The sequence below is a fragment of the Larimichthys crocea genome, chromosome VIII (genome assembly GCF_000972845.2).
Source record: "Larimichthys crocea isolate SSNF chromosome VIII, L_crocea_2.0, whole genome shotgun sequence".
Taxonomy (NCBI): Eukaryota; Metazoa; Chordata; class Actinopteri; family Sciaenidae; genus Larimichthys; species Larimichthys crocea.
In genome coordinates this window covers 8,763,048-8,790,056 of record NC_040018.1, presented here as the reverse complement: position 1 = coordinate 8,790,056, position 27,009 = coordinate 8,763,048, and the positions used below count along the sequence as shown (strand labels likewise).

At 41.4% G+C, this 27,009-nt stretch overlaps 1 protein-coding gene across 1 annotated transcript; it reads right to left on the bottom strand.

The window, feature by feature from the left end:
* Positions 1-6,440: 6,440 nt before the first annotated feature.
* Positions 6,441-24,869, bottom strand: znf507 (zinc finger protein 507). Its single transcript, XM_019261553.2, has 7 exons — positions 24,703-24,869; positions 19,829-22,240; positions 17,788-17,905; positions 17,575-17,683; positions 14,791-14,895; positions 11,545-11,679; positions 6,441-11,009 (listed from the first exon to the last, which is right to left on the bottom strand). The coding sequence occupies exons 2-7, from the start codon at positions 22,235-22,237 to the stop codon at positions 10,532-10,534; spliced, it is 3,354 nt and encodes a 1,117-aa protein (XP_019117098.1). The 5' UTR covers positions 22,238-22,240; positions 24,703-24,869; the 3' UTR covers positions 6,441-10,531.
* Positions 24,870-27,009: the final 2,140 nt, after the last annotated feature.

The window sequence follows — 27,009 nt, the reverse complement described above, 5'->3', positions numbered from 1 at the left end:
AAGGTTCTATACATTTATGCAAGAATATGTCTGCCCATCACTGCGGCATCTTACCAGGTGAAAAATAGACCTCTATGCTTACAGTAGCTTAAATGTCACGTTTACATGTCTGTCATACTCATTTCAATAAGATTCCTACTTTTGATAGGTGGTTTCGATAAATAAGACATAAATTAACGAGAGCAAACTTTTGTTCAACAAGATATTCTTCACAAACCAACACGTCTTTTTTCTACCATGTTTTGGCCACACACAGAGGAGAGGAGGGTATCATAGAGGACAGGTTCTAGTCATCAACACAGGTGCCTTGACTCCATGGCACAGACTACTTGTGACAGCTCCTGGTAGTTGAGTACATACAGAGGCACACTGTTTTTGTCTGGGCAGCGCTGGGTCCAAACAGGTGCCTTTTATTTTTCAGGACAGGACTGTGTTGACATTCACAGTGTGGCTGCACTGCAGGGAAACTGTCCGACTGGGACTGGTCAAACAGTTCCTGCTGCAGTGACAGAAGGCAGAACCTGACTGGGCTGATAGCATTTCATCAGGTGTGACCCATAACATGGTCATATTTAATCAAACCTGGAATGTGGCTCTTCGTGGCTTCCTAGGCTACTGTTCATCTGTCAGACATATTCTGTTAAACCAGTGAAAAACATCAAGTGAATCCTGATAAAGACATACACAGGTGGAAGCCATGTCATTATTAAGAGCTTGTCATTATAACGTCAGCATTGTTCCAGCTCCTACATGAGTGACAGCGTCCTTTGAAATGTGAAGATTTCAACCCTTCTTTTTCCAGGTACTTGAATGCAAGACTTTACTCGAGAGTGAGATGTAAAACTGTAAAAATGATAAAAGTTCATTCTAATACCTGAAGGGTTATGTTTGATAATTAACCTTGATAGCTCCTGTGTCAAGGAACTCACTGAAAGACACGGAGGCATTCATCTCTGTATAATATAGCTCTAGTTGTTATTCCACTGTATCTTATTTTCAAGAAAGGAGAATCAGGAGGTTTGGTGGACTCATTTGAAGTCTGCCTGTGTCTTTGTCAAAGATCCCGTCTCCACTGCTCACACCTGCTGTCAAGTGTTTGACTCTTGTGATGGCAAAAACATAAGAAACGTGTGATATTTTGACATAATCTTTATTGTCAGATTGAATAAAACAATCTGCAGGGCACAACCTACAGGAAGCAGGGCCACACTCTGGCTGAATTGGCGACAGTCCAACAACAGTACAATAATCAATGGAAGGAATTCATAACATTTCTGCAAAGTATTTTTAAAGTTTCAATGTTCCCTCTTAGAAACCTTGAGTCTAGCCATGATTTGACAGAGAAAGCACCTCTTTGCTTTTACATTTGGACTCCTGACACTTTCACTTTTGAGGTCTGTGAAATTATCCATAGCAACTAAAAAAGTGAAAAATTCAATAGCAATCTCTCTTTCCAGAACAATATCAGTGATGTTTTCAGGGTAATTCATAAACCTTGCTGCTGACAGCTGTAATTTCGACCAAAGAAAAAGTTTCTATGGAAACTTTTGACGTTGTGGTCTGCAAATTTTCCTCATCTATCTTACATCTACACATCCATATTGAAAATAACCTCCACACTGCCACCCAAATAAATCACATCAGTTAATCAAAAACATTCAACAGGCTGTACCATCTTGATGAGCCCTCTTGAGACACCAAACAGGTCAAGTGGGAAAACACTCAAGGCATTCAGATGGAAAGAAGCGTATTTGTGCAAGAGCTGACATGAAAGACCTAAAGATTATCAAAGAGATTTAAGAAAATAAATTGGCTTGACTTCTTTTGGGGAAAAAAAGGATTATTGGATAAGAAAACATTTGTTTGCTGTTTAATGGTTATAGTCCCTGACTCTGTCCCTTTAGTCCTTGAATCATTCCCTTGTGGAGACACTTAGACCCCCTCCCTCCTTTAATTGCTCTAAGTCCAACCCTTGTGATCCAAAGCAAGGAAGTGAGACTACAGGAAGATGGCTTATTAAAGATAACCCTCGCCTCTCCCTGTGCGCCCAATCTGACTCCCTTTAGCCAGCGTGGAATCCGAAATCCTCTTCCATTTTCAACACAAAACAAGGTTTGTAGACCAAGAAAAAGTATGAATTAACTAGACTGGCATAGAGAGTTCCTTACTGATTCTGGAATATACCGTTTGCCCTGTCTTCACCCTTATTTCTTTGCCACCCCCACGTTTAATCTCCACTTTCATGGTGAGCCCTTAACAGGTTTAGGTAGAAAAACTTGATCCTGTAAAGAAATGAAGATGGGATTTTTTTTTCTTGCTTGTGCAGGGTTTCATGTAAAAGCAAAGGGATTACAGAAATAGATTTTTTTTTTCTTTCAAAACGGAAGAATGTGCGTGTGTGTGTGTTTGTGTGTGTATGTATGAAGTAATAGAAGGTACTAGTTTGGCTTATCACTGCACTGTGGGACCTTGAGATATTGTATTTCATGGTAAATTATTAAAGAAGTGCATAAATATTAAGATTTGTCTGTTGCTTTGAATGCAGCCATGGATGTATACCTCAGGTGGCTTCTAACTACTTCTCCAGAAGGCTTACAGAAAGCCCTGCTGACATTGTTTATCTGCGGTTACATTGTATTTTTTTATTCTGAATAATTTATTTATTTTTTTCTTCTTGTCTCCCAGCTGCCCTACAGCGACCCCTGTGTTCCTGCCATTCTCCATTAGCTGACCTTCCCGCCCACCTGCACACCTGTTCCCAGTCCCCCATCCGCCCAGTAGCATATATACCTGCCCGCTTCGATTGATTCCCCACCAGTCGTCTTTTGCATTTCTGCCTTAGCGGTCCAGCCATTTTATCTGCCTGCCTGAGTTTTGTCTGTTATGACCCCTGCATGCCTTTTGGACTCCTGCTCTCCAGCCTCTATTGGATCAGCTTGTTTCATCTCCCCTGCCTGCCTGTTTTAGACTTTGGCCTGTTTTTTTGACCTTGGGTAAACAATTTTATTTTACCGGCCTGGTCTCTCAGTTGTGTTTTTGGGGTTCTAACCTGTCTGTACTGAGCCCATCTCATCTAGACAGATATTACTCTTACTGCTTTTACTTTACTTTATATCTTTATTCATATATGTTTAAATGTCTACAGGAGTTAAAGGTCCAGTGTGTAACAAGGAGATCTATTAGCAGAAATGTGATACAATAAGCATAACTATGTTTTTATTACTGTATATTAACCTGAACCGTCATGTTTCTACAAACCCAGAATAGACTAATCAAACACTGACTTAATAGGACTTTGTGTAATTTTTGTGGCTTTAATGTCCACCATAGTTTCTCTTTAAAACGGGAGGGTGAGGCGAGTAGTCTTCAGTTGTTTGCAATCTGGAACTTTACCATTAGATGCCACTAAATCCTACTACACCTTTAATTAGAATGAGGAATTTGAATGTGAAATTTTGTGTGGTTAAAAAGATTCAACATAACTCTGTCACATCTGCGCCAAATAGTTTTGACAGTACATTCTTTGATCATCCAAAATTAACAAGTCACTTCTTTACCTGCTCCACTTTCATCAGGATTGAAAGGCTTTACTTCAGCGTGTCACTGTAAAAGAAAACCTCTTTTCAGTTTTTAGTAAGAATTAAGAATAACTTCAATAACTGGTGTCCTCCTAACGTCACCCTCCATGGTAGCTGAAGGTTGCTTCTTCAGTGTTTTTTTACAGTATATACTGTAGTTTAGAATCACAGATCACAAGTTACCTCAATGGACTTTAAGACTTTAGACTTCAGCATACAGACACCCTATGTTCTACTGTTAATTTATATAAGAGTTTGCATGGTTTCCTCGTGTCCGTGTGGGTTCTCTCCTCCCACGGTCCAAAGACATACACTTAGTAGGTTAATGTGTGTGTGTGTGTGTGTGTGTGTGTGTGTGTGTGTGTGTGAGTATAAAAGGTTGTTTGTCTTTATGTGCCCTCACCTCTCGCCCAAAGTCAGCTGCAGCAACCCGCGACCCCGATGAGGATAAGCGAACAAAAATACACATATATGTAGATTGTAAAACAGATGTGAAGAGAATGGAACCAGGAGAACGTTGAGCAGCTTGGATAGGTAGGACTTGAGCCACATGACCTTCTCTCAGCCATGGAGACCTGAAAGAGGACAGACACACAAGCACAGAGGAGGCAGCACAGCGTTCAAACAGAGAGACATTACTGCATGCAAACTACAGAGAGTGGGAGAGAGAAGAGGAAAGGTTGAATCTCCTGGGGGATGATCCAGATCCAAACATCTGGACCTCTCCATCACCGCCTGTATCCACCAACTGTATCCTTTTTTTTCAAATATTTGGACCATTACTGTAGACAGGAGTCTGTACAGTGGCAAAATGAAAAGTATTTATCCATTCCATATGTGCTCTATGACTTTTCATCAATTTAGAGCAACTCATTACTGCTGTCCGGACCCAAACCCTTCATATTTCTAGTGGTATTCATCCATTTTCTTCCACTTGCCCGCGCCAGGGTTCCAGTAGTAGCAGGCTAAGCAATATCATCTGGACAGTCCTCTCTCCAGCAATGTTTTTCAGTTCCTCTTAAGGGATCCTGAGGCATCCCCAGGCCAGATGAGATATATAATCCTTCAAGTGTGTTTCCAGGTCTACTGCAGGGTCTGCTGCCAGTCATATGTGCACAGAAAACAAACCTCTGAGGGGAGGTGCCCAGGATGCATTCTGATCAGGTGCCCGAACCACCTCAACCAGCTCCTTCTGCCCTTTAGTTTCTTCTTCCTCAGTCCTCAGATACACTGAAAGGACAATTCTGTTGACAACTTCAACTGCTATTAATAATCATGGCAGCTACTAAAATGAAATATATATATAGATAATAGTTTTTTTTTTTTTAATTTTCATATCCATATTCTTTGTCTGATTGGTCACTGTCATCTAAACTCAACTGATGATTGTTAATTGCATTTGAGCTGCCCCTGTGAGCCCAGATGATTGAATCAAATGTTTACCTTGCAAAGAGCCTTGGGTAACAGGTGTTCTCTGGATTATTCAAAAAAAAAAAAAAAAGATCTCAAATTAAAAACTAAGCCTTGTCAGAGGACAAAACACGACCTCGCTCCTGTGTTCATGTTGTGTAAAGAAGTAGCGAGGACAAAACATGTTTTACTATAGTTATACAAGACAGTTTGGAAACTTTTGTTCCATGCTGTGCAGGTCTGGAACACATTATATAATTCATGGCTCCGTTCTGATTCAAGATGAAGCATGCAAAAAAAAAAGCTGGAAGCAGTTTCTTTCAGTCACCATGTATTAACATTGAACCCAACCCTTTCACAGCTTGTAAGGGGTTAATGAAAACACATGATGAAGGCCAACTGCCTGCATGTCCTGCCCTGACACAAGGGTGCTTCTTTCATTGGTGGGAGCGCGCAGAGATGTGAAAGGCCTGAGGCCTCTTTGCTTTGTTAGAAATATATATATAAAGAGTTTAGACAGATCCTACAGTGTAATAATTATAATTAACCAGTGTTTTTCAATTCAGACATGACAGGATATAAAACTGCCTATTGTTCATTCAGAATGAATTTATTAAGTGAATAATATGTAACATGTACAGCGTGATGCTGCTTTGACTGACAGGTGGGCGCTGTTACAGATGGCTCATTTGAGCACCCAGGCATCATTTGTCGCCTTAGGTCTGCCCATGATTCACGTCTGTGCTGTTTTTTTAGATTAACCAGAAGACAGAAGAGGCAGCGTGCCGCATATTTAGAATGATGTCACTCAAGTGCTGTCCATTCTTTATACTCTCATTGGTAATAACCCTGTAATTCTCCATAATACTGCATGCTTACAATCCACTACTATCCATCTGAGGGCATCACAGACCCTTGAAAGTTTTAAAAAAGTACTTCCAACTTTCCTTTTTTCCATATATCGTTTTTAACGTCATTTCTTTTGTGGTGATATACAGTACTTGTCGCTTTGTGTGTGTATATTACGTGTGTGTATTGTAGCACTTTGAGATTTGCTTCAAATGTAAAGTGCATTATAAATTAAATCTATTATTATTACTACTACTACTACTACTACTACTACTACTACACATGAAGTAACTCATTTAGCATTCTTCACACTGCTATGGACTCTTGCATCACCTGTAGCTCTAAAGTAACAATCTAACTTGTTTATAAATTGTTGTCCAGCTCTTACCTGTATATAATAACAGATTTGTGTTTGCATATTTAATAAAAACCTTTTTTTCACATTTCTATACCAAAAAAAGTTGTTTGATTCTTATATCTCATAATATATTCAGATTTTACTTCAATTCATTGTGGAAATTTCATGGATTTTATTTTGACTACAGCTTTCAGACTTCATAACTTTCCATCATGTCACAAACACGGGACAGAGACAAAACCGCATTTTAATTTTTTTTCCTCAGTCTTTATTACCAAAAATACAATGGCAAAGTAGTGACGTAATAAAGCCTATGATGTTCTAAAAATAAATAAACATAAAGCCAAGCGTCACGCTGCTGTCTGAGACAATTCCATATTGAACATCCAGTACAAAATATGAGCAAAAATACACTGACAGACATGTTATATCGTCCCCACCTCCTTTGGTTTAAATACACATAGCTCATTTAACTGTATTTAGCTTAAAACTGTCACTTCCCTCAAACAGACTGGGAGTAAATAAGATCAGAGCCAAAATTTAAATGTATTTTTTTTTGTCTCGGTTGTTTTTTTTTTCTTAACAAGATCATTAAAAAATAGATTTTTATCTTTTAAAAAAATGTCAGTTTTAAGGTTCTGCAGTCTTCATCTACAATATGTACACACTTAAAATACAGTACCAAGTGTTTGAGCTCATTACTAGGTAAAATAGCCAGTCATATATATATAAAAAAAGGGCTGTTTCACATTCTTTGTTTGCTGTTGTTGGTTCTACATCCCCCCAAAACTACTGAATAAAACCTCTTTGTAAAACATATTGAGGTGTTCACATCATAATACCCAGCATTGTAGCAATAATCAAGATTTTTTGCTTCCATGATTTTGCGCCTGAATCAGAATATGGACCTCTGAATACGGATAACTGACTGAAGTTTTGGAGAGGTCATGAATCTAGTTTCAAAACACACATGACACTTTAAACTGAAAAAGGCACAATAAACTAAAACAAACTATTTTTTGCTTTGAATATGGCACAACTGTAGGTTTCTGTGACACTCTGTAAATGAAATGGAACTGGTGAACGGGGCGACGATGATCCGTATGCTCTGAGACGGGGTAAACACAACACGTGCTTTCATGCTCGCTGTGTCTGCTTGCCTGTGTTGACACACTTTCGCAATTTGTAACACCAGATTGAAAATATCACTGCCTGCAAAATCCCACTTGACCCATTTCCCACCAAAAGAATGATTTGCCAGCTGTTAGCAGAACTTTGAAAGTTGGTTTGTTTTCACTTGTTGTTAAGCTCACATTCGAAAACTATCTGTGCATATTTGTTTTATTTAAATATCATCATGAGCTCTTCTGTAATCATAACTCGATAGCAGGCCATGGTCTATGTATGTATACGTTACATTTTTCCATGTCTGGCCGACACCGCAGTGATTAGTTTAAAGCAGTTATTCCCATTCAGATATATCGAGTTTATTACTTCTTTTTATTACTTGTAGTTTTGTCCATCATTTCTATTGATAATACTACACACAAAGTGTAAGTGTGAAAAATCTGGTTATCTTATATCTTTTTCTTATTTTCCACAACTCTCATGGGTAGATAAAAGTCAGTTGATCCGACTAACAAGTACTGTTTTGTATCTGTAGGCTTATTACAAACACACCATTACACTGCATGACATGCCTCTGCATTAGCACCGTAGTGTATTAGAATAAATTCACGGCTGGCTTGAGTGACATTTGTCAAACAAACAATGCCAAACTGATCAAATTAAAAATACTACAAAAGTATATATTCATGGCGGTGTTGATAAATGTATGTCTATGTATGTATGCTAACTCTGGCTGTTGCTTTTGTTGGACTTATTTATCCAACTTCTTTCCATGGTTTATTCAAACATGCAACGTGCTGGTAAAGGTCAATTCTGAGCTCTGACAAATGTGTCCTGTTTCCTAAAGCTTTTTTATTTATTTATTTAAATCATGCGTCCATGTGTGCACATTGCTGCATATCTTGAAAAATGTGTAATTACTCATAGAAAAGCAGCTTCACAGAGCCACTAGAGGTCAAAATCTGCACAGGGAACCTTTGACCAGAATATATTTTCGGAGTGGAATAATTACAATTCATGTGTTTGTGACTGGTTCCGATCAGTCCGGTGTCACTGCTCATTTATACGCATGGCACGCTAAATCAGACAGGAGGGGTACCGAAGTTATTCATTTATTTATTTTTGGGACATGTAAGCATCTTCCGTAATTCAATTGTAAATTAACCGGCAAACAATAATTACCTGCTCTGATAATGAGAATTCCAGGCCAGGTAACGGGTCTTTGAGATAGAGATTTAATTTTGTTTTATCCACTGCGCTACGCACACGTGCAGGCACAATTTCAAGCTGTTATGTCGGGCAGAGAAGAGGGAGGGGTAACATGAATTATGGATATTCCATTTTATCTTCATTTCCTCAGCCTCTGTCTGTGCGGATGGGAGTTAAGGGATGGCATACTGATGAATTAACTTGACAGTGTTTTCTGCATGACAGGACAGCATGATGCATTAGATGAGTCGAAACCTGCTTTAAAAGAATAATCTCTTATTCAACCTAATCTTCAATCAATGTTTAATTTTCAGTTCATTTTAATTTTGATGGGATTTTCTAGGCAAGATTGGAGCAGAATCAGGAACGTTGTCCCGTAAAAGCTCTCCGATAATCAAACTCGAAAGCATCAGCAATTTTTGTTACTCTGCATCCCGAAAGAATGGCACAGTTTGAATGGACGTTAAAGTGCGAGGCATGTGTCAGTTGTTCCGAACACGCATCTGTGTGACTAGATAAGTTAGATTTGTGCCAGTACTCATTTCCCTTACATTCTAGTTTTTATTTTCCTGCTCAGTCAGCATCGTTTGAGATATTAAGAGTTTATGAAAAATAATTTCCACGCAGCGAGACAATCCATCACGTTAAACATGAAGCCTTCGTGGGTCCACGTTATCCGGTTTATCGTCATTACACTGTGCAGACATCAGTGCTGCGGTAAATATATTAAGACCTGTGCCTTCAGTCAATCACACGGGTTCAAAAACACGTCGCCTTCCAAACTTTATTTTTTTTACATCCATGTATTTCGGATTTCAGGCATGTTTGTTAGCTGGGACAGCAGTCAGTTCAAGTCGAGTTTGACACTAGAAACTTTGTATTTTAAAAACACTGACAAAAAAAAGGTTATTATAAAAAATGTGACTATATACACAACAGAAATTGCATGGGCTATAAAAACAATTTGGACTATACCTTCCATGACAACTCTTAAAGCGAGCCTATAGCACCACAATCACGTGAGAACAGGTGATTCGGATTCAATACAACAACAACATTACTGCTTCCAAATATTTGAGGCACCATTCAATTAAAAGAAAAGCCCAACACATGCCAACTTCCCTTTTTATCATTCCTTTTCGTCAACATGCCGTAAACCAAAACCTCTGTCGCTGGTAGATTACAACCAAACCAAACCAATCCAAAAACCAGTTTCTGCTTTGCTCCGGTCAAACTTCCACTCCTTTGACAACCGACTTTCTCCTCAAAGACATTTTTTTATATACAGATCGAACAAGCAAAATTACTCATACAAACAAACAAACAAAGAAAAAACATGCCTTGTTAAATTGGCATAACGGAAACTATCATGCATAAAAATAAACTGATAAATATTAAATCATATTCAAGCTGTGATGCATGCCTTTCAGGCATCGGTGAGTTCGCACATGTACCTCCTCGACTAGGCTAGAGCCTCAAACTGTGTCAGATTAAATACATTAAATATTACAGTAGCAATAAAAGAGCTGCCTTATGGTCAGTATATGAAATCAGACTGGAAATTTGTGAATCTCTTTTTTCTTTTCTCTCTCTCTTTCTTCCATTTCTGCTGAGGGATTGTGTGGTTTTTGTGAGGTATGAACTTGTCTTGCCTGTAAAGTGAAGCGTCAGACTTGGGTAAGAGCTCGGGGATTGTCCCTTGAAATCAGACTCACTTCCCTCCGGACACATTTCGTGTCTCTTTAATGTCAAGTTACTTGACGCATATATTAACGGCTTATAACATTTTTTTTTTTTCCTTTTCTTACGTTTCTGTCACGGCATTTTTCTTAACGGCTGCTCAAGGTGTCTCTTCTGCAAACTACAGAACGTTCTTTATCATACAGAACACATGAAATTCTTGTTATCAACGCAATCACCTTGAGGTAAAGAACCAGAATGAAATACTCGTGTGGGCAGGGTCAGTGTTAATATAAAGAGAAGGAGGGAAGGGCACGTCTCACTCTGCTGTTTGGAGGCCTGGCTGGGCTTCTGGTTGCTGCTGCTGCTGCTCCTTGTTGAGGATGATGCTGATGATGTCTCCCTCGTGCTCCTTCATGTGCTCCATCAGTCGCTCTTTACTGGTGGACTCGAAGCCGCAGATGCAGCAGCAGAAAAGGAGCACGCAGTATTCCATGCCGAGGCCTGGAATGGGGGGCTGGCCTGTGCGCGGCTGGCTCTGGGACTGGAGCTGGAGCTGTGCTGGGTCCTTCCCCTGGGGGCTTTGGGATTCGACAGGCCACTGTGAAGGGTCTGTGATGGGAGTGGGGGGTAGGCCCCCGGAGCTGTCCACAGCCAGGCAGGCTGCCGTCGTCATTGTTGTTGTTGTTGATGTTAGCATCGGTTCCACTGGGCACTTTGCTTTGTCCTTTGAGGGCTGGGCCACTGGAGGGCGCTCTGCCACCGTCTCCAGGACCGCAGACAACTTCTGAGGAGCTCTGAGGGAGACACAGGATCAAAGGCCTGAGTAAAGCTCATTCTTAGGGAAGTGTTGGGCTACTTTATTCCCATTTTTGTTTCGACTGTGGCGAAAAAACTGAATCATGGAAAATTTAGGTTGGCTGAATGTAGCTTCTAGCTATACCCGGTGCATTAAATGCATTGTCTCAGTTAAATAAATAATAATATGAACTGATCTGACAAGTTTTAGCTTCTTTAAGCACAATCTTTTACAGCTTGTTAGTGCCAATGAAATCCAACAATTTGTGTTCACTGAAAGTGCAACACTTAAAAACCTGCAAGACTGATAAATACTTTAAATAAAGCTGGTGGCACTAACACTTTTACTGTAAACATCACATTAAAGTTAAAAAGATTGCATTACGCAGCTTTGGCTGTATTAATGGCCATTGTAGCTCGACAGTACGTATTACAAAGTGTTTTCCTGCCAAGTAAATACACTGGAGACGTTTGCTGAAACGAAAAACCTGAAAGCGAGTCAAAGAACAGAAAGCGCCGTGTGCCTGCGTTTACCGGCTGCTCTGGGAGATGGCCTCGTTAATGGCTTTGTTAACTTGCTCGTAGTTATAGTTCTGGTCTCCGGCGTGCTTCCACATGTGGGATTTGAGTGACGGCGGGTGACTGCACACGTAGCCACACAGAGAGCACCTGGAAGAGAGAGGGGGAGGAGGGTGAAAGAGAAACAAAAAAAAAAAAAAGGAGAGGCGATGAGGTCGACTTAATATGCATACCGAGGTTCTACTAATGCTTCTACTTTCTATCAAGAGGAATCATCCTGACTCAAGGCTCCACAGGGGACACCGAGCTTGAGAGGCAGAGACAAAGAGTGGAGAGAGGAAATAGGATTTGGAGCACACCGGTGAAGTCATTTGTCAAAATGAAAAGAATTATGGATGGTGTCTTTATTAAATATTCAAATGCTTAAAGTTGCTAATGTCATTTAGGCCAAGGAACTCGAGCACGCTCTTCCCCCCGTAACAGCGGACAAGATAAGATCTGGTGAATCATAAAACACCGAAATGTCGCTGCAAAAAAAAAAAAGGGAATAAAAAAATAAAGTTCTCAATACGCATATCTAAAACGGTGCACTCAGCTGCTGTGTGGTGCTGAAGATTTCGACTTTTCTGTGAGACATGACTTGATAACCGAGCAATATTCTGGAAAGCGACTTTTGCCCACCAGATGGTATTTTTATCTCCTACCGAAGAAAAGCTTGTTTTTTTTTTATTCATGAGTCTTTAAGATGTGATCAGATGTTTAGTCTGGGTTGACATGCTGCTCAGACACTCCGGTCTGATGGCACCAGAAAAACAAAAACACTTTTGGAGTGGATGGGTGGTTCGATGTGACTCAAATCAGTGTCAGAGAATGCTGGGAAATTCAAGGCAATTGGTGCATTTTGGAAATGGACTATGATGCACATCCATTTCAGCCTGCGTGTTTCCATCTTTTCTTCCATCATTTGCGCTTTTAGTGGTACTTTTTCACGCTTCATGCTTAATGCCTCGAATCTTCCAAGAGTCCGACTATCAGTCACCACAGAAGAGGCAAAGAAAACCCACTGACAGTGAATTCAGCCCCTCGACATTTCCCAAAGTATTAATTCCATCCCTTAGTCCAACTGTCAGTGCCTCTAGTTTTGAACCATTAAACTAAACAGCACAAAAATGATATGTTACTTATTTCAAAATAGTTTTTGCCGTCAATCCAATAGAAATATTCCAGTGAATGCATGAAGTTGTCTCTGAAGCGTATTAAGAGAAAAAAAAGTTTGATTTTAAAGGTTTAAGCAACAGATTGGGTGGACGTCAAACCTTTAAAAGGGGAATGCCACCCGTATTAAACATAATTAACTTGTCAGGGGGTGTAAGTACTCCGGCTGTGGAAACCTGCGTCTTCTTGTTAAGTCAGAGAAAATACTCTATGATAACCGTGAACACATTGTCAGGATTATCACAGCATGGCCGAGGAGACTGCAGATTTTAAAAAAAACAAAAAACAAAGCCGGCATAAGTAGTGTTTAAAAGGTTGGGGTCTAATGGGTTCAATGAGAATACGCTACTAATTGCATTATGGGAAGTGTAGGATCCAGGGTTTTTGAAGCTTGATCATATATAGATACTAACAATGCCTTGTTTGATCTCCGTGAAACAACCAAACCCAGAACCAACATGTTAACGAGGTCCAAACACGTTAGTGGTATGAAAGCAAAGACTGACCAACGGACTGGGTCATAGCTGATATGTAACTAATGAATCATCAGGAAGCAGTACTGTATGTCTAAGTTGAGCCGGATCCAACTTTTGGAAAAACTCTCCGGGTGGAATCATGGGCTGAATTCTGATACTCTCCCTGTTGTGTTCTGCCTTTGTATATTTCATGTACCCAGCACAAGCCTGCAGCGATTTGCCACAGTACCTGATCCTGTCTGAATGTACCCTAGGGAGCATTTATATTCTACATCATCACATGTTATATGGTAACACAAGTGAATTAACATATGAGACACATCAGGATATGTGATATGCTTGTGATAAGCTTGTGTCCTGTACTGTGGGTAGTTAAAACTGTTAATATTACAGCAAAACATGCATCATTTATTGGCTTTTTTTTTGTCCTTTCACCATTTTTATATGCTGACAATACATATACAGTTGTCCCTCGCTATAACGCGGTTCACTTTTTGCGGCCTCGCTGTTTTGCAAATTTTTTTTGTGTAATTTTGCATGCTTTTTTTTACAGTGTACTGTACAGTATGAACGCACATTGTGTTCAGCACTGTCAGAGGAACTGTGAAATACGCGTGAGTTACTGGTAATAATTTCTTATGTGTCAAACCTCGTAGATTGATCATTAAAATTAAATTTGTTAAAAATATTTGGCCTTGAAAACAGGTTTTGATCTTTGGTTTCATTTACTAATACAGTATTGTACTTATTTTTGTTAAATCTGCGAAAGTTTGAACTTTGAGAGTGTTTAAATAAGAGAGAAATGTGACAAAATGTTAATGCCTGTCTGAGAAAAGTGTATAAAAGTGTGTGGTTAGGGGTTTTACGGCCTTAAAACATGTAGAATAATTGTAAAACTTACTTCTCGGATTTCGTTTATTGCGGGTTATTTTTAGAACGTATCCCCCGCGATAAACTAGGGACCACTGTATACATATGGACTCATTTTTATTATTTCTATGGGAGCTCTTTTGAAGGAACATTGAAGGAGTTACCTGAATCAGAGCTAATAAAGTTGACAGAAGACTGAAGACAGTGACCTGAAAGTCAGGACACCTCGTCCTTCTTTAAATCTCTCTCTCTCAAGTACCCTACAGTGCTAAATAATTAGCCCCTTTACAGAAAAAGACATTGTTGGTGCCTGTTTCTACTGTATGGAAGCACGGGCATTGCGGCCCTCCAGGTACTGATGACAGTATAATATACGGCACAAGTATTCAGTCAAATGGAAATCAGCAATCAGCGCCTCACTCAGGGGTCGATTTAACATTTTAGAGGAGGACGACATTACCTCCCCTTCACTTTTTCCACCCACCAAACATTGCTGTCGCAATCAGAAGCCCATTTCAAGTGTCCGGGCTGTTGGCACCGTGAGAGAGCAGAAATGTGATCACACCGGGTTCCCGCATTGGACTGAGATAACCTCAGATTTCTCTTGGCAAGGTACCGCTCCTTCATTCTCACCTCGGAGGTGTGGTGATCACTCTTATCGTCCCTCTCAGTAACGGATGTATGTTTCAAAGTCTCTCACCTGTACTGCTCCAGTAGCTGCATGGCCTGGTGTTCCTGGGGATGCCTCCTCATGTGGCTCTTTAGACTGTTCATGTTGGTGGTGGCAAAATCGCAGCTACAACACCTGGCAGACAGAGACAGGAGACGGCGAGAGATGAGAGAACGCGGAGATAAAAAGCGGCGAGTTAAACAAGCTGCCTTTTTGAGGTCACCGTGTTACTTCTTGTAGCCCGCGCGGAGATAAGGAATTTACAACAAAACAGGGAGGAAATCGCCGCCGATAAAAACAGCTTTTCTACTTTGTTGCACTTTGGATATTGCTGCTTTTTTTTATGTTGCTTAGAGGCAAATATTCAAGTTCAAGTCCTTAAGATCTCACACGGCCCCACTGATTGTGCTCATACAAATATGAAAGAAAAAACATATTAAATAGAACAAAATCTCATTAGAATTTAAGACATAAAATAGTGCAGCAGCTAAAATATAGTCATATAATACACTATAAAACATAAAATATTAGAAAGTCATAAGAAAGAAAGACATTTTAAAGCACTGCTACCATCCTCTGGACATTTGGAGGGCAAGAGCATGACATGGAAGTTTGTGTATTTGGCTGGTTACTTTTTGGAACAATGTATTCATACTCATGTACAGTGGAGAAGTAGATTATGGTACAGGAGTAGTTCTTCCGTGTGTTATCACAGTCTTATCACCGCCGAGCAAGATGTAACCTGTTGAGCTTTGGAGGCCACGTTGAGCTACTCAATGACAGAATGACGGTAGTGAGCGACGTCACGCACACGTTTCTGAAACGCTGTTCTGAAGTCGAAAATCTGCAGCGCTGGTCGCTGCCATGTTAGGCGTACTGCTTCTTCCACCTCCCGGCTAATCTAAATGTCAGCGATGACTATGAGGGTGAAGCGCTAACTCAGCTTTAATTTGACGCCATTTACATGAGGACTGGGTGAGGAGAGTGTAGAACAGTAACCATGTCATTATCTGTCTGCACAGCACTTAAAGCTTCATTCAATTATACTTGTACTATTCAAAGTACATCTTTTGGCCATGAAGCTTTATTCAAGCATATGCAGACATCATCTCTAGGGCTGTGTATCGATTCAAATTCCAAGAATCGATTCGATTCCGATTCTCAAGACTTAGAATCGATTATCATAATCCGATCCAATCTGATCCGATCTTGATTCAGGTTAGTGTTATTAAAACCATTTTTTTGGTCGCCTGAAGCCCTCGTTTTCCACAACGGAATACGGGCGCATATCTTTGCAAATGTAACCCGCAATCGCCTCAGTTATTTTAAGAGAACGTACAGAAGTGGCTGGTAGTTGTAGAGTTTTCCTTGAGTGTTCTTTTGTCTAGTTTTATTATATTTCCGGTGAATTTCCATTTTTCCCACATTCATGAACGCATCATAGTCATTCCGACGGCCATTGAACGCACCCCGCATGTGTGAGACGCCGTAGTGTAGTTTAAACACGGTGCACGCCTGTTTCAATTCAATGACGCGACTAGTGGGGTTAAAGTTCACGGGGGGAAAATGTATTAAAATTATAATTTAACTAAATCGATCTTTGGATGTACGAATCGATCTTAAGGAATTAATATACAAATCGATTCAGAATCGGAAAATCGATTTTTTCAACACAGGCCTAATCATCTCTGTTAGCCAGGTTTGAATGTGTTGTTTTCACCCCCTTTGCACGTACTTAATGTTGAAATATTTATATGTGGATCATCCAATATTTCCCATCTCCACTTTTGCCCTGGCTAATACAATGACTGACAATTCCGGCACAAAACAGCAATTAGGTGGCGCCTGACCTTTTCCAGAGCAGAGAAGAAACCTGTTTTCTGTTTATATATATATGTGTGTGTGTGTGTTTTTGTATGTACATTTGACATGAGAACGCAGGTGGCAGCATACTGTTAAGAAAGCTGGCGGTAACAAGGGTTTATGTTCACATCTCAGGGCAGCTTTGTTTTAACACAAAGGCCGAGTGTGGGTGAGAGTGTGACTGTGCCGGTGTGCTGAGCATTAGCGGGTATGTACTGCCACCTAATGCACCTTCCTGAAATGACAAGCACAGCTCACACACATCTTACAGTAAGGGCAATCTCACCGTCTGGTGAGTATTTGGTTTGAAAGAGGAACCGAAAACTGAAAAAGTTTTTATTCACTGACCACTAACACAGCTACAAAGGGCACAAACACAGAAGTGAAACAACATTCACTTAAAGCCGCACATCTAATATTAGCTGTCTGAAACTGTGTAATGTACAGCTCATCTTCTGTTATTATATTAAGGCCCATTAAGGCAGGGTGTGTGTATAATCATTAACAAAGAAGTCTAAAGTTCTTCATTTTAATTTGCAGCTGATAAGAAACAGGCAATCCGCGTCCAAAAGTACAGAGATTGATGTCTGCTTCCTGAACGTGCCGTCATTATCTCTAAACGTCAGATATAATTACTGCAACTGCCATTAACATTCAAACAATAGAACACATTGTGACAGCTAAAACTAATAAAAAGGAGCAACTTTAAACTTTTGAAGAAAAACTAACAAATCCAAAACTCTTAAAGGAGAGACATTCTGATTCTGACTTTAATAATCCCAGGGGGAAATAATTTTTTGTTACAATACTCCAGTATACAAACAAACAAAAACAACATATGTAAACAAGTAACCATCTATTAAGAACAAACATTTAATAAGTTGCTTTAGTTTAATCAGCTCAGGAGCTGTGGACACTTAATTACTCTGAATTGGTGACAGGCCTACTCACCGATAAGGCTTGTCAGAGTTATGAATCCGTCGGTGGTTCCTCACCCCGACATATGTTGAGCTGGTGTAGTCGCACACGTCGCACTTGTACATCTTTTGCACGCCACATTCTGTAACACAAATGGACGAATGAAACAGATCTACAACGTTACATCTATCTTTCTATCTCAGCACAACGCGCCCATAAAAAAAAAAAAAAACTGACCAGTCTTACCTTCATCTGTTACCCGCTCGGCCTCCTCCACCATGGCCACGGTTTCAGTGACTGGTGCGAGGGCTGCCACGTCACCGCTGAAGCTGTGGTGATCCCTTTCATGATTTCTTAACTGACTCTAAGAGAAGAAAATACAAAACATACCATGAGATATCGACACAACAATGGCAATATTTGCAGCTGACATTACAAAACAGATTTTAGTCAGATAGTCTGATGTTTTTCTACTATGAACAAACATAAACTACCTACATGCAGTCAGTAAAGTAAGTGAACCTGCTCATTTTAGGCAAGGTGAATTAAATCTACCAAGGCCGCAAAGCAAATATGTATTTGAAATAAGAAATACATTTAAAAAAGGCACAGTGGATGTGGAGGTGTTTACAAAAAGTGAGACAGTCCTCTTTTTGAATATGCTGTGACAGTATTGCATGAATATCTAAAGTGTGGACATTTAGAGTGAACTAATGAACCATTTAACAGACCCTCTAACAGACTAACGCCACCTCTGGAGCAGATATCATAGCAGCCCTCACAATTAAGAAACTTTCTCAGCCCGACTCCCAAATCTGCTGTGTGATGTGATGAAACTGATGAATGATGAAGAGTCTTTGCTTGCAGATCTCCGTTCGAGTCCCACGACAGAGGTGGAATCGATAGTTTTCTCCTTCGCCTGTCGCTGCAGAACTACGCCGGGCTCTTCCGGGCACTTTCATCTTTCACTAACAAGGTCTATCAGTGCACACAGGTGATCTCACTTCTCTCTGTAGGCTTTAACTCGTCTTTACAGTTTGGGTTACTGAGAGACAAAAAGAGAGAAGGCTCAGTGAATGTTGCCTTCACATGTGTTTGTGACTGGGGCCCACAGAGGAGCTGGCAGTGATGAGTGTTCGTTAAAGATGTTAATCACTTGTTTATGTTTCAGTTTATTCGGATGCGATAGATGGATATGGATAAGATCTTCATCTCATCATAGATTATTTTTTTATTACTGATTAATCTACTGATTATTTTCTCGCTAAATCGTTTTGTCCATAAAAATGTCAGAACACACTCATAATCGTTTCCCAGAATAAAACATAAAGTACTTTTCTGTCACAGACGAAGAAGAAAAGCATCAAATCCACATTCGAGAAGCTCAGAACAGATAACGTTTGACATTTTTACTTATAAAAATAATCTTTAAATAGCTGCCAATTTGTTTTCTGTTCAACAACTAATCTCATTGACTAATCAGTTTTTAAAAACATAATTTTAGATTGTGGTATGAACGTTTATCTTGACATAAATTATGCACAGATTGATTGTGGAAAACTGTTTGTGGATAAAATAACAAGATGTGAATCTGTTTTTGACCTGCCCTGTGAATTAAATACAAGAATTTTAAGTTAGACTGACGGAGAAAACAAATTCATCAATTTGCAACATGGCCAACAAGAGATAGAAAGAGAAGAGTCTGTCCTGTCTTGTCTGATTTTCATGTGAACATTCCGATCCTTGAGTCCAGCTGTTAGGTGTGGTACGAGTGAACCTAAGGAAACAAAGTGGTGGACTGCCAGTGTTACCGCTCACTGGAAAATACAGGAACCACGTCCTTATACAATATACTGCTCGACTCTGTCCATCTTATCATGATGAAGACACGTAAGCATGGTTTAGATTACAAAACCAGTCAATGGAACCTGAAAGGTTCCAACATCGTGGAGGATTTTACATACAGTTTTTGTTTGAATCGATTTTTATTGCCAACTGTTGAGCAACTAATAATGTAGCTTCAAAAAATATTTGCCTCTCTCGGTTGCCCTCAACAGCCTGTGCACTGTACTGTACTAAACTTGGGTTGGATGTTCCTTCATGTGCGCTCCTGGGTGCCAACTGTCTCCGCTTCCCTACAGTGTCAACAGTGTGATCCACTGGCTAATGTTAGTTCAGAAACTGAGCCGGCTAATGTCAACAAACGACCGGTTCTAACTACAACACAGAGTCCAAAGTCAAAGCTAACATTACTGTGAATCACGTGTGTGTGCTGACGTCTCCTCACCTTGTAGTGGAAGGCGTCTGGGCACAGCTTGCACTGGTACATCCTGGTCTTGCAGTGGTGGATCATATGGCTCTCCAGGTCCTTACTGTCCGAGGCAATGTGCTCACAGATGGGACACTGGTAGGGCTGCCTCTGCCTGTGCACCCGTAGGTGCTGTTTAATGTAGCCCTTATTGCCGCTGCTGTAGCGACAAAGGCGGCACCGGTATGGCCTCTCGCTGCCGGGGATGTATTCCACCAGGCCGCCGTCGGGTGAGGTGACCAAGCCGTCCATCGCTGGGATGCTGCACACGTAGCTCCCGGCTCCGTTCCCCGTGACCACGCCGGCCACAGCTCCGTTTTGGAACTGCGCGTTGTCCTGAAGCTCTTTCAAGATGTCCTCATCCGAGGCGTTCTGATCCGAGCGCTCTCGGAGTCTCTCAATGACGGTGAGCAGCGACAGGCTGATGCCGGCTTTGGTGGCAGGGCCCTCTTCATCTCCCTCGCCAAGACCCAGTGAGCCCAAATCTTCCTCTCTGCCCTTGCTATGAAGCTCCAAGTCCAACAGAGCTCCTGTTGCCCCTATGTCAGAAACCTTCTGTCCAGCTGTAGTCACCTCTACCAGTTTCTGGGTCGTCGTTTGGGTTTGTGCCTGGGCTGTGATGCTCTTCAGACTTACCTTGGTGCTGGAGGTGGGGAGCTCGGGGGTCCTCATAGGCATAGCTACCAAGGCCTCAGCAGCCAGAGAGTGCAGGCGTAGGGACTCTGAATGTGTCCTCTTTCGACCAGCTGGGGGAATATTTTCATCCCGTGGAGAGTCACTACTTATAGCAACGGAGGATTTAATATTAGCTCCTACTGGCTCGCTGTCAGTCGCACTGCAGTCTGAGACCACCTCCTCCTTCACTGCTACCACGTGGTTCCGTTCGTCCTCTTCTGTATCCAATAAGCTCTTGTCCCGGTCTACGTCTGGGCTGAGAAGGAGCGGGTTAGTCGCCATGACTGAATCCTCGGCCGAGGGAAGGCGTTCTACGATCACGTTGATGTGGCCGGCACTGTTGGGACTGCTGTTGATGATCTTCTGAGCCGATGACAGTAAGCTGTCCGTGACGGAGGCACTATCGTGGTGGTGACCGTCGATCTCCATCTCAGACTCCGCCTCTGTCGTCACCTGCACCTCCACCATGGGTTCCTCGGAGGTCAGACCTTTGATGGGGTACACGCTTTCCTCCTCCTCTTCTGTTTTTGGACTTTTATTGAAATTAGAAACCGGATGAGTCAGCACATCCTGTTTGTTGTCGACTGCCACTGGGGCGGAAAACAGCTGGAGCTTGAAGGCAGTGGGCAGCTTTTGCAGGCTTTTATCTTGAAGAACTGGGGAAAGAACGACTACTTCCTCTCTGGTTCCAGCCGTGTTAGCCGTGGCCTGGGCCTCTCTCCTCGCGGGGGTCTCGTCTTCATCCTCAAAGATGGGGTAGGAGCAGTCGACCAGGCCGGCGTGCTTCCAGGCGTGGGTTTTGAGCATTCGCTGCTGGCTGCACACATAGCTGCAGATGAGGCAGCGGTACAGCCCGTACTCCTCGTAGCTGTACCATTTCTTCTTCTGAGCTAGCTCCTTGGAACCGTCTGCTGAGCTTTTGATCACCTCAGCTCCTATACTGCCGCTGCTCCCTCTCCAGTCTCCATCCTGCTTTCTGAGAACCTCGTCTGCGCCTTCGCTGAAGCTGTCCGACAGAGCGGAGTTCCTCTTCGGGTTGTCGCTGTTGTCGAAATGCAGCCTGACATGTGCCTCCAGCTGGCCCTGGTCTCTGGAGGTGAAGCGACACTCGGAGCACATGAGGATGAGGTCGCTGTGCTGCTCGTTGTGTTGCTTCAGGTGCTCTTTCAGCAGGGGCAGCGTCTGGGAGAGATAGGGGCACAGGCTGCACTGATAGCACGTCACCGTCCGCTTGTGGTCGCTGCTGTTGGGATCGCTGGAGACCTCCGTCACCGCTGACGGTATGTTGTTGTTACTGTCACCTGACACAGGTGAAGAAAGGGCGCAGTCAGCCGTGCTGCCATCTAATCTCACCTCCTCTATGCCCTCCTGCTCCTTACAGTTCCTCTTAATTTTCTTACAGGGAGAGCCTCCTCTGCTCCCCCTTGTCCCCTCCGCTCCTCCTCCTCCTCCTCCTCCAGAAGAGGCCTGTTGGATTGCTCTCTTATGTCCCGCCATGGTACAGCGTCGCTGGGGCCGCTTCTCCACGATTTTGCTGAGCTTCTCGATGACCTGGATGAGAGAATCTGCAGCTTGTTTCTGCTGAAAGCCGTGGGAGGCGTCCACCTCCGCTGCTGGCTGCGTTTGGGATCCCAGCGCCGATGGCGTGGAGGAGGAAGAGGAGGCACTGGACGAGTGTGTGATGAGTACAGCAACATTGCTGATCTCCTCCATGACCTGGCAGACAGAAGGCAGAAAATGAAATGAGCGTGTGAACATTAGACCTGAACAGATGTCATCCCTCACTACTGATACGGTTACAGAGATTATCAGTATGTGTGCCAGTGAAGCAACATTTAAACTCATGCACAAAGAAGTTACATTTTTAATGTAGGATAGTCGTCTTCTGGCAAAGGGCGGCGTGATTCACGGAAATTCTTTTGTATTCTAGGTGAATGGCTGACACCCTTCCTCCTTAGTCATACGAAACAATTCTATCACACCCACTTTTACATTACATTACATTACATTGCATTTAGCAGACGCTTTTATCCAAAGCGACTTACAGAGGAGGACATAAGCTGAGAAAGGTGTAAAGGAGCACAGAGTAGTTGTTAGTTTTGTTAGTTTTGTTAGGCAGGGAAGCATTCTCGAAACAGAAAGGTTTTTACAAGTTTTTTAAAGGTCGAAAGGGATTTTGCTTTTCTAGTAGCCGTTGGTAGGTCATTCCACCATTTGGGGACAACCACAGAGAAGAGTTTAGAGTGACCTCGCTTTGCGAGAGGCGAGGGTACAACTAGACGGTTTGTATGAGTGGAGCGTAACGCCCTGGTCGGGACGTGAGCCTTTCTGATATAATCATCTTTAAAGTACTAGAAAACGTGTAACAGGGCAGCCACTATTTCCCTTTGACTTCCAGATCACTTGTTTTGTCCAATCAAAACTCAAATCTTTTACAATTAGATTAAACTGACAGATGCAGTCTGAACACTTAAATGATCACTGTAATCAAAACAGGTGCCTGTACATGTTTCTGACACTTTAAGGTGTTTAATAAAAATAAAATACTGAGAGTTTGTGTTGACTCACAGTATTTTACCATTGCGCCGGATCAATTTTCACAACAAAAAAATGTATTTGTAAAACATTTTTAACACCAAACACCGTGCTCTATAAATCACCACACACACACACAATACACGCAGATACGGGATGTGTCCATCCCTGAATCTGTATCACTGCTAAAATTGAATATGGTACAGTATACAGTTACGGTATAAAAGAGGACTCTGATCTAATCCTACAATCACCTAAGAAAACATGATGATTGTGAGTGACCTCAGTTTACACTCCAAGATAAGATCCAAGACTGCTTTCTATGCACAAACGTTTATTTCTTTCAGATTCAGCTCACAGATTTGAGCACAAAGATAATCCATCCGACTGACAAGTGTTACTGCCATACATTTGAAATATATGGGAGCAGGGGCGGTCGGTAGCGTAGTGGGTTAAGCGGCCGCCCCGTGTGTGGAGGCTATAGTCCTCGCTGCAGCTGGCTCCGGGTTCGAATCCCGCATCGGACGGCAATTTACTGCGTGTCACTCCTCTGCTTCCTGTCTATCTTCAGCTGTCCTATCATTAAAGGCATAAAAGGCCAAAGAGGTGCAGTAGCACTTGCTGCTGTATTGCCCTACCAAGGTAGGCTAAATAATAAAACAGCAGGTAATAAATATTCTGAGAATGCCATTTTAAAGTTTTGCAGTTTTGCACAACATTCAACACTGAAAAGTAAGAATTCAGCAAAGGCCAGTCTGGCTCTTTGCATGAAAAGTTACACTTTATACGGGTCTGGTGAGGCGAGAGGAGAAGAAAACAGAAATAAAAATAACCACATAAGCGTGATAGCATAACTCATGATAAGCCCTGACAACAGACAAGGCTGTCTAACCATGTGCATCTGTTTACAAACTAAGCCGAGGGGGGGGGGTGATCCAACATGTGTGGCTGGAATCCTTTAACGTCAGCAAATCCAACTCCTCGTTCTCACTTTCTGACCACAAGTTCACCTTCCTCTTTGTCCTACTTCTGCATCTGCACATCAAGGGGAAGAAAACCTAAGAAAGACATTAACAACAGTAACCGACTCCTTCTGTTAGAAATCTCCAACCTAAACAATGTATGAACAACTTAGATAGATATACTTTATTTATCCCAAGCTTGGAAATTACAGTCACATAATTAGGGTCATGTAACTAAAAAGTTATGTAACTTGGCCTTCTGTGGTAGATCTGATCAGACTTCACTGCTGCTGTTAAATGAGTGTGTGTGTGTGTGTGTGTGTGTGTGCAGTGTAGCCTCTCTGCAGTGAACACCTGCTAGGTCAGGATCTAAAAATATTTCCTCCAGCAGGATGAAGTTGAACACAGCTCCCCCTTAACTCACACACTGTGGAGAGACACACTTTGACACGGAGAGTGTACACACACACACACACACACACACACACACACACACACACATACATACATACTGCTAGCTCCTCAGTTAGCTTCACAGCTCACACACACACACACAGAGAGAGTGAGAGAGTGAGACACGAGTGTGACACAGTGCTAGCAGCCTCACACATGCATGCACAAGGACGCTTTAACGATCTCCTCGGTTAATAAGTGACGCAGCGTCGCTTCAAGAATACTCACTGCCACGGAGAGACTCGACGCTCTTTGTCCTCAGCGCATAAACCTGCTTTGTGTTTTATTCAGTCAGCCATAAAAATAAAAAAAAAGAAAGAAAGAAAGTGGCCTCCCTCTTCTCCCACATTGCAAAATGGCGAGGGATGGAATATCGGTCACGTGGACATGGAGTTTGGGTCAGGTGACCCAACGCGGGCTGCGCGGTTCGTATTTTACGAGCCGCACCTGAAGGCAGCATCGGGGCATGGTTGCCCCGATGCTGCCTTCAGGTGCTGCTCGTAAAATACTAGTAATGGGAATTTCGGCTCTTTTTGGAGAGCCGGTTCTTTTGGCTCTGCATACTAAAAGGAGCCGGCTCTTTCGGCTCCCAAACGGCTCCTCACGTTTTGTTAATTGGTTTTATTAATTATTTTTTATCATTATTGCTGTTATTATTATTTTATATTTTTAAATGTTATTTTATTTTATTTTTGACATTGTAAAGCACTTTGGTCAGTGCATTCGGTGTAAAAACGTGCTATATAAATAAAACGTACTAACTATTTAATTCATTTATCAACCAAAATACTGGAATAAACTGCTCCTTAAATCGGCTCACAACGAGGAGCCGGCTCCCGTCGTTCACTTCAAAGAGCCGGCTCTTAGAACCGGATCGTTTCGTGACCGACACACCACTATAAAATACGGCGTTACGCTGTTTTGTCAGACTCTCTGTGCTTTCAAGAAGTTTGAGTGAAGTTTTATAAATAAAATGACAGATATAATAAGGATACTGGAAATAATATCCACTACAGCCACTAAAAAAAGGCTACTGATATAAATTTGTAATAATAGTCAGACTACTGAGCGGTTTTGTCCCTCAGGCTTCCCTCCATGAATGAACAAAAGCATAACTATAATAACAAAGTCCTTCTTTTTGTTTTATACATACACTGTTGCCCATGAAGTTGGGATCATTTTGTCTCCAGACACATTCCTCTTTTTTATTTATACACATCAAGTTAATTGTGGTTTCATTTTCACCGTGATATGTTTGGAAGATAGAATTTAGTTCCATCAGTGCTGATTTTATATAGTTTATTCTGTTTTATTCTATACTAATTACTCTTTATTGATTTTTTTTTTTGTGTAACATGGAGACAGTCCCACAATTGTATTTCATGTCCAGTATTGTAAAATAATAAAAACATAAAACCTTGAAAATAAAAAAAAAGGAAATGATTCTGACTTTACTGAGTACAGTTAAATGCAGCAGATATTTTTTTCCAGACTTTTCTTAAAACATACTGCTATTAAATATGATTAAACATGATATTTTAGTACGCAGGCCTGTATTTAAAAAAAATAAAAAACGCTTGGTGTGGCTGTACTGTAGCATTAGTACAAACATGTAGGCTTAGAACAGATTTAATTATGTATAATATAATAATTCTGTATGTATGATCTTTATGTATCTGTTTTATGCGTACTGTATTTTATTGCAGACACCCGTTAACCCTTTTAACACCTTTTAAACACTTACATATTAATCATGTTGGTTCAAGTCAGCTCAGTGATACTCTGCAGTGTCTAAGGACAAAAATGATTTTTGAATATTTATTTTTTACTCCTGGCCTTTATAGACTGAGCAAGCTACTGACTGAAAAGGGTTGGTCAGGTCCAGTCAAACCTTGGTTTGACAAAACTTTATCAAAGGGCAGAACTATCATGTCTACCCTTTAGAAAACTCGACAGGAAAACCTAATGTCTAAATATCACTGACACAATTTAAAGTGCACCCCCACCTTAAACATAGAAGAGATGGGATGAAATCAGGTATACCTTACATTTCTCTCCCAGAACAAATAGACTTTTCTACTAAATGATTCACTTGTTCACAGAGCTTTACACAAGGCCACACCATACAGACTACAGGTCCGCATCCTGTGGAACACGTGTTTCAGTGGAAGCAGGTAACCCTTCCTGTAGCTGAATACTGCCATCTAGTGGTTACTCTATGTCTGCGCAATACAAAAGCAAGTTTGTTTATTTCCATATGGTCTTTCTGACCAGAATGTTGCATTTATAATTCATAGCAGTTCATTAACAGTCTGTGTTTTGCTCTTAATAAACATGTGGGTATACTTTTTATTATCAGTTATCTCCAGACAGTCACCATATATGTTATTCTGAGCTGGAGTAATGGAGCGTAAAAGCATCATCCTTGTCAGGAATCCTGTCGAGAACCAAGAGACTGTACACAAGTAAAAATGCAGATACAATGACCATTAATTAGGCCTGCAGGCTACTTAGTGAACTATCCCACAGTTTGTT

What these genes read in the sequence shown, in the direction of transcription:
- znf507 (XM_019261553.2), bottom strand. Translation starts at nt 22,237, where the DNA reads ATGGAGGAGATCAGCAATGTTGCTGTACTCATCACACACTCGTCCAGT. An exon ending in CAGACGCCTTCCACTACAAG is followed by an intron (nt 17,906 to 19,828) that starts GTGAGGAGACGT and finishes TTCTTCTCTTAG; the next exon opens with AGTCAGTTAAGAAATCATGA. An exon ending in GCCATCTCCCAGAGCAGCCG is followed by an intron (nt 11,010 to 11,544) that starts GTAAACGCAGGC and finishes TGTCTCCCTCAG; the next exon opens with AGCTCCTCAGAAGTTGTCTG.